Source organism: Poecilia formosa, unplaced genomic scaffold, assembly GCF_000485575.1.
Source record: "Poecilia formosa unplaced genomic scaffold, Poecilia_formosa-5.1.2 Scaffold250, whole genome shotgun sequence".
NCBI classification, from domain to species: domain Eukaryota; kingdom Metazoa; phylum Chordata; class Actinopteri; order Cyprinodontiformes; family Poeciliidae; genus Poecilia; species Poecilia formosa.
Genome location: NW_006800189.1, coordinates 2419 through 10373, shown reverse-complemented (window position 1 = coordinate 10373; position 7955 = coordinate 2419). Strand labels below are relative to the sequence as shown.

Here is a 7955-nt window from a genome sequence, read left to right as displayed (position 1 = left end):
CTGGTCACACTGGAGAAACTGGTCACACTGGAGAAACTGGTCACACTGGGGAAACTGGACACACTGGAGAAACTGGTCACACTGGAGAAACTGGTCACACTGGGGAAACTGGTCACACTGGGGAAACTGGTCACAACTTCTTTGCATATGAACTGTGATGCTTTTTAATCTTTAACGGTTTATCCTTTTTCTGCTCCAGCAGCCATGTTTGTACATGGTTTCTGAGTAAAATCCTCCTTTTTCTTCTCCAGGTGTTTCAGTGAACTCAGCTGTTTCCTTGCAGAAGAGAATCATTGGAGGTCATGACTGTGCTGACACGGAGCGGCATTATCATGTTCAGCTGAAGATGACCAACGGGCAGAAAACCACCATCTGTGGAGGATCTCTGATAAACCATAAGTGGATCCTGACTGCATATACCTGCTGGAAGTCGGAGATGGGGTGGTAGGAAAGAGGCATTAACACAGTTTAATCTTCAGATGATCAGGTTTTCATTGTTATCTAACCTTTTCTGCAGGATTAATGTAGCATTATTAAAAGTTCATCCACGGACTGGTACAACGATGACTGTCAGAGTCCTTGACGCTCCTGTGGTTTATGCTCCCGAAAATTGGAAACATGACATCATGTTGGTGAGGCTTTCAAGACGAGTAACAGGTGTCCCATTTGCTCCACTACCAGACTGCAGTAATCATCCTAAAATGTAAGTCTTTCTCTGATCATAAACATGACTTCAGGTTTTCTGTCTCCAGTCCTGCTGCCTCTGCTTCAGCACACCTGAGTCAGGTAATCAGGCCACAAGCAACACCAGTTTATCTCAGGTGTGTTGGACCAGAGACACGTGTAAAGGACACAGGACACTGAGGACAGGAGGACACTCCTGTGTCAGTGGATGAAGTCCTTCATGGATTTATTTCCTTTTCTTTACAAACAATAAATGTTCTAAATTGTTATCTTGTATTATTACATTTTATTCTAATTGTGTTTTAGAGGTGATACTGTTCAGCTGGCAGGAGAGGGAAGAACGACAACCGGCCCCAATAATCGGTCATGTGAGAGAAATATTAAAGTTATGAGAATAAAATCTTTGCTTCTGTCTCTACAGAGAAGGTTGAGTGAAGAACATGTTTATGATTCTCATGTTTCTCTCCAGTACCTGATGCTGCTATTGCACCACGTCTTCAGTGTGTCAACATGAAAGTTGTTGAGGTTTCCCACTTCCTGCCAGCATATGGCCATACATTCTCTGCTGCAGCACCGAACACGGATGTATGTCATGTGAGTTTGTTTCTTCACTATCTCTCTGCAGTGATTAGAAAACTTTTCTGTTTTACAATATAAATAAATATATTGATGTAATTTTTTCTACAGGGTGACGCTGGTTCAGCTGTGGTGTTCAACGGCATGATTTATGGTGTGATTTCTGCAGGTGTATCAGAGCATCCATGTCAAAGACCAGTTTCAATCATTGATGTGTGTGGATACATTCAGTGGATAAGAGGAGTAACTCGGTATCAATAAAACAAACTGTCATGAAATATAATTCTCATCAAATTTCCTCTCAGATATAATTTCAATATTGTTTCTTGATCAATTTGATCCACATGTTTGTGGAATTAGAATAAATCAATAGTTTTGCTTTTTCTCACCTGTCTCAGAAATTAACAATAAATCAATAAATGCATTGAAATACAACATTTCCTGGCTGATCGTCTTTACTTTCATGGTTCACTTTGTTCAGTTTATATTTTCCCTGAACTGAGTCTGAAAATGTGACGAGTTTTTAATCACATGAAGAGGAACACCAGAAGTAATTTATTTTGTTGAGTTTTTATCTTTTATATCAGAAATGAACATGCAGCATCTAAGCTCTGCAGCTCTGGAGTTACTATTCCTGATTTAGTTCTAGAGAAATTTAAACTCCAACAAGACCAAAGAGCTGTGCACAAAAGTAATGAAACAGAATTTGCATAACTAATATTGAAATCCTAAATCATTTAAAAATTGTTTTAATTTTTTCTTTTTTATTAAGGTTTTAAGGGAAAAAATAAAATGTTTAATAATTCAAAATCTATTAAAGTCCAAATCTGGAATGAAAGAAGTTTTAAAAAATTATTAAAAAACAGGTCAAACTAATTAATGGTTGCCACAAATTTAACATGAAAATTATTGTAGAAAATGTTTCTCTTTTACAGCTAATTTATTGTTACAGTGACATCTGGAAAAAGTAAACTGCTTCTAAAATATATAATCAAATACTTTATTGTTACAATGTTTTTCACTGACAATATTACATCAAATTAAACAGGAAAGGTTTGCATCATCAAATATGATGGTCTTAATAATTCAATAATGACCATCCAAATAATAGTACTAATTAACAATCTGACCTTATTTATTTACAACCAGGGAATATTTCATTATACTTTTATTCAATGATACAAACTTTTTCTAGAGTAACGACTTTGTCATTCATCTTATTCTTCATACTTAACAAACATCAACTGAAAGATTAAAATTCATAATTGTACCATAAAATTATTAATCTTGGATGGAGATGAGGCATATTTCATCCAGCTCTGGATTTTTGGGGAGAAAAGTTATTTTGTAACTTAAACTGGGAGAATATTATGTTTCTGAATAGATAAAGCTGCAGTTTGTTATAATCAGTAGTAATATCCACTGTCACATAACTAGAAAATAAATGTCTGTCTGATCAGATTGTAACTCTTTTATTCATTTCTGATTAATAATTAACAAAATAATGGATTTCCAATAAAATGTTAAACACATTTTTAGTTTTAAAAGCTGTTAAACTTGTCATTAAAGAAACAAAAACTAAAGTCTGCATCAAACGGTTAATGTAAAGAACCATAATATTTGCATGGCTATGTTGGATGTATTCTGGTAAATTTGAACAGTTCTCAACACATTTTCTAGTGGTAACTTAAACTTTAGAAAATTAAATGTACAAACACTCAAACCTTTTCTGTATTTGGAGAAGATCAGAGGAAGCAAAACATTTAGCTTTGAGCTCATTAGCTTGCAAGCTAAATATTATTTGCTAGCTAAATAATTAGTCAACTTAATATTTAGTGTTGTTGCTAATAAATTATTTTAATGGCATGTATAAATGCTTAACTAGTTTTCAAAATCTGCCATTATTTTTGCCTTTATTGATCTTTTTTGGAAAGATTTGTGTGTCTGATCAGTTTCTCTCACCATTCCCTAATGTTATTGTCGTTGCGTCAGGACTTTTCATTATGGTGACACATGACACGTTCACTGACAGAGGAATGAACCATTCATTCTGAATTAGTTCTGAATCACTTTTGCAGGTTTGCTAGATTTCCAGTGGTGTGGAAATTTTCCTTTTAAAATGAGTGAGGGGAAACTCTTTCAAGAACCAGAGAAAGAATATATTCTTAATGAGTATTTATTTGAAGGCTTAACAGCATTTGAAGTCTCTTCTCACTGAATGCAGTCAGGAGAAAGAGCCCCAAGCAAAACACAGATTACAGTTTTATAGGGAGAGGGAGATAATATAAGCTAAAGAGTGACAAATCTAATTCCTTTTCTGGGTTGAAAGTAAACTAAAACTAAGTAGTGACTGTTCCTGTCAAGTATTCCTGGATTCTAAGTTTGTAGTTATTCTCATTCTAATTCTCCTTCCATTTCTGGGCTGTACAATATTGATCTAAATACCCATCACTCTACATTTTCTAACAAAATAAGCTAATAGATGGATAAAAGTAACTAAGTAGTGACTGTTCCTGTTAAGTATTTCTGGATTCAAGTTCATAGTTATTCTAATTCTAACCAAATAAAACAAAAAAGAGGAAAGGTCACATTAGGGCAAATGGCAACATTCAGACAAAACAAAGAAGAAAACAAAGACATGAGTGAAGGTGGTGACATCACAGGGCCATGAAACCATGTTGCTGAGACTCCTGGCGAAGTCCAATGAAGATGTTGTTATTGGGTGCAGTGGTGGCGCAGGAGCAAAGCCCAATCCATGTATTGAGGCATTAGTTCTCATCCCAGTGGTTTGATTCCTGGCCTGGCGACATTTACCCCTCTCTCGTAACCCTCTTTCCTGTCAAACTACTTTCAAATAAAGGCCACTAGAGCCAACAAAACCTTTAAAAAGAAAAAGATGTTATCAAGGCATGATGTCCTTGGGAGCGCTCAGCTCCACAGCTGCATGGATAACAGGAGGGGGTGAGGTGGGAAAGAGCATTATGTTCACATATTTTCAAGGAGATTGGAAATATGCAGCCCTTCCAAGGCCACACAGGGAAAGCCAGTTCAGAAACAGAATGTCTTAGGTAGGGAAGATTATAAATTTCAATCTTCCCTAAAGTCTCTCTGATATATCTCAGTTCCCAATTATCCAAATTAATTTGGTCATTACACTTAACCGAAACTAGCAACTTCTCCAAAATCGATTCCATTCTGTTAGTGAGTTTTAGAGTCCTGAGCTGGGCTGCGAGTTTCAACAAGAATCACATCCAACTTGCGTTTCTTTCCACATCAACAGTCCGAGTGTTCGCTAGTTCGGCTAAGTCCATCATAAATTTTTTGATAATCCAGTAATCCACAAGCTCCAAACAGCAGAAATCCTGTTATCATGAATAAATCCAGGGTGAATCCCACTGGGTGTGTCCCCAAAGGACAAGAGGGCTCTCCTGTGCCTAGACTTTTGGTCAAAACTTTGATTAATTGCATTGAGAGATCAGTTGACCAGATCCATAATTTGTAGATTTGGAGGATGTGCAAAGAAAAGCTCCAAAATATAGAAAAAGACAGGACATAAACAGAGCAAGCAGGGCAGGCATGGGCAGGGAGGGAGCAGAGGAAAAAAGCATACGCCTTCACCAAGAGCAAGAGAGCAACCAAGAATGATCCATTTTCCCCTCTGTGCACCACCCAGGTCCTTTACCACTTTCAGGACCCAACTCATTATCTTGAGAAATAATGAGCTTTGAATGGGGGTTTAATGCAGAAAAATGATCAACTGTTGCACGTAATCCAAATGGATCAGATACAGAGGGATGCTCACCATCCAGCACTGGGCTCCACTCAGCTCATCTTAGTGATGACACCAAGTGGAACAAAGATTGTGACAAGTTTTGCCTTATTTTCTCCTCATTCTGCTTAATCAGGCCAATTTTTGGCCTGATTAAGCCAGGCCAAAAATTGTTGGCCTGAATTTATAAATTTTTGTTTATGTATGAATGTTTTAAATGTTATGGTTATGTCAGTGTGCAGCCGTTTGCATGTGACCAGATAAAATAGAGAACAGAGAGTCCTTTTGTCCATAACAGAGTGTTCCTTATCAATTTCTTGTAACATTTCTTGTCTATAAAATCACAAGATTCATAGTTTCTTTTACGAAGTACATTTAGTTCCATTACACATTCAGTTCCAGTACAAAATAGTTTTTTTTTTTTGTGCCACAGTGTCACACCCGTGTGTGTGTTTTTTCTCCCCGAGTTTTTTTCCTCTCTATCACGCGGGGAGGGGTATTTTCTCTTAGAGTTTTTTTTATTATCCTTTTTCTCTGTGTTTGAGACGAGCTCTTGTGGCTCTTATTGTGTTGTTGTTCTGGGTCTCTATGGGGCGCGCGACGGTTGTTGTTCTGTGTAGTGTGTCTGCTGTGGACAATCTCTCTTGTCTCCCCACTCTCGTTTTTTCCTGTGGAGCACATTCTGGTAAGAAACTACAAGTTCAGCCAGCCTTCTCTTGAACTCATCCGACACCTCACAGCTCTCTATGTCGATGTCATGTAGACCACAGTTTCTCAGTATTTGTACAGGATCAGAGCTGTGATGTGGTGAGCTTGTTGAAACAGTAGAATGGCTGCAGTACAGTTCAGATTTCTCCTGACTAAACACAAAGTTCTCCACAGTAACACATAGGAAGACNTGAAACAGTAGGATGGCTGCAGTACAGTTCAGATTTCTCCTGACTAAACACAAAGTTCTCCACAGTAACACATAGGAAGACGTCAGCGATTTTAGCATTGCTGCGCAGTATCATAGGTTTGTCTGTTGGGTTGAGGACCTTCATAGGGACTGTTGGAATGTTAATTTTATTAAGCTAGTTTAATGCTAGAGTAAACTTTAACCACATGTTTAAATTTTAGACAAAATCAACATTGTTTTGAGCAGGCCTAAATTGATGTTAAAATTAGGTTCATGATTCAATCAACATAATCTGATCAGTAGAATACTGTTCTTAATCATACCACCATGATTTGTTAAAAGTAGCTTAAATTGTAGTTTTTATATTAAATCACAGCCCTGTTCAGTATGCAAGTCATGCAGTAATTAGAAAATGTGTGTGCAACTGAAATTGTCTTACAAATGTAGTTTAAACTAAGCCTGTATGTTTTTGGAAGATAAGTACATGAGAACTCTGCAAATGTATATGTCCAGGGACAAAGGACCATTAATATAAGTGTCTTAGCCTTCCTTTGAACCCAGCAAGCATTCACAGAGACATGAAATATGTTTTTCTGAAGGCAAAACTTTCTCTGTGTTTAGCTTAGCGTTCAGGCCAGAGTCAAAAAAACTCTGTGTTGCACTCAGGCAAAGGAAGAAAGTTCATAAAGAAAGCTGTAAATCGAATAAAAGCCTTTGCATGGTTTGTACCAGGTAAAAGGCAGCCCTTCTACATTACATATAGTAGAAAAGGAAGAACACGCCTCCTTAAGTCCCCAATATACTCGGGGGTACTTCAGTCCGCGGAGGCGGGGACTAGAAGTGGATGTCCGCCCGACATGTCTGCGCAAGGATAGATTTTTATGACCGCGTACGCGTACTCAGTGTCGCACAGTAAACTATATTGGGTATATATTGGGGCCTTTAGAAAAAGCTGGGTTCCGGAACTGGAAGAGCAGATCATTTAGTTTTCCTCACATGTTCTCCAGGGATGGTCCGTTCTTGAAAATGTGTCCCAGGATTTTCTTTTTGTGTTTTATCTTTTGTCTCAGGTAATTATGTCTTGATTTGCTGGTTTGTGATTCCTAGGATGAGTTGTGTGAGTTTATGCATCTGATTGTTCACTATATTCTGCTATGATTGTATGTAGAACAGCTAGTTTCTTTGTATTGTTTTTTATGGACCCGGGGAATGAGAGAAAAAAACAACAACGTGTAGAAGGAGGTTTTTGATATTATATATCATATATTGTGTTATTCTCTCAACAGGACCCAACAATTCCCCAACATGGGTGTGACTACCTGACCCAGCACAATCCACTGCGAAAACAGAAAACTTACCTACTATTTTTAATCTAGTTTCTAGTTTAAATCTCTCGGTTCACTTTAGACAAGGCAAAACTAACAAGCAACTTTGGGGGGGGTCACGTGACCGAGATCGAGATGGCAGCACATTGAACAGCTCCAAAGACGGTGTTCCGAATTTTCTCTTAAAACCCTTGCAAGAGCAGTAAAGAAGGCTCAAAAGATACGACACTGATATGTCTAAAGCTTCGTCTGTGAAACAGTGCGACATTTTCTCAAAAAGACGCAAGACAACCACCAAAACAGCACCGAGTTCAACGTGCGGTGAAGAAGCTAACATGGCTAGCATAGCTGAAGTGCTGGAGGAACTAAAGTCACTCCGGTCGGACTTTGGAGTTAAGCTGGATAGTATAGACGAAAGACTGACTGGAATGGCAGGCGCTATGACTGCACTGGAGGCTAAAGTGTCTGAGGTTAAACAGGACCTATTAAACCAGGCGGCTCATATGGAAGAGGCTGAGACTCGCATTGCTGAAGTAGAAGGCTCGCTTGAAAAAGCAGAAACATCGTTGACTGCAGCTATGAAACGAATCCAACTCCTTGAGGCCAAAACAGATGACCTGGAGAACCGAGGAAGGCGAAAGAACCTGCGGGTCCTTGGCCTCCGAGAAGGAGCAGAAGGAAGACAGTCGCTTTTCGACTTTAT

General features: G+C 38.3%; 1 protein-coding gene across 1 annotated transcript in view; it reads left to right on the top strand.

Annotated features, from left to right (window-relative positions):
- LOC103150327 (snake venom serine protease serpentokallikrein-1-like) overlaps positions 1-448 on the top strand; it is a 5862-nt gene extending 5414 nt beyond the window's left edge. Inside the window, exon 7 of the mRNA XM_016680627.1 lies at positions 252-448. Coding sequence (XP_016536113.1) covers positions 252-448 — 197 coding nt within the window. The remainder of the gene's footprint in view (positions 1-251) is intronic.
- Positions 449-7955: the final 7507 nt, after the last annotated feature.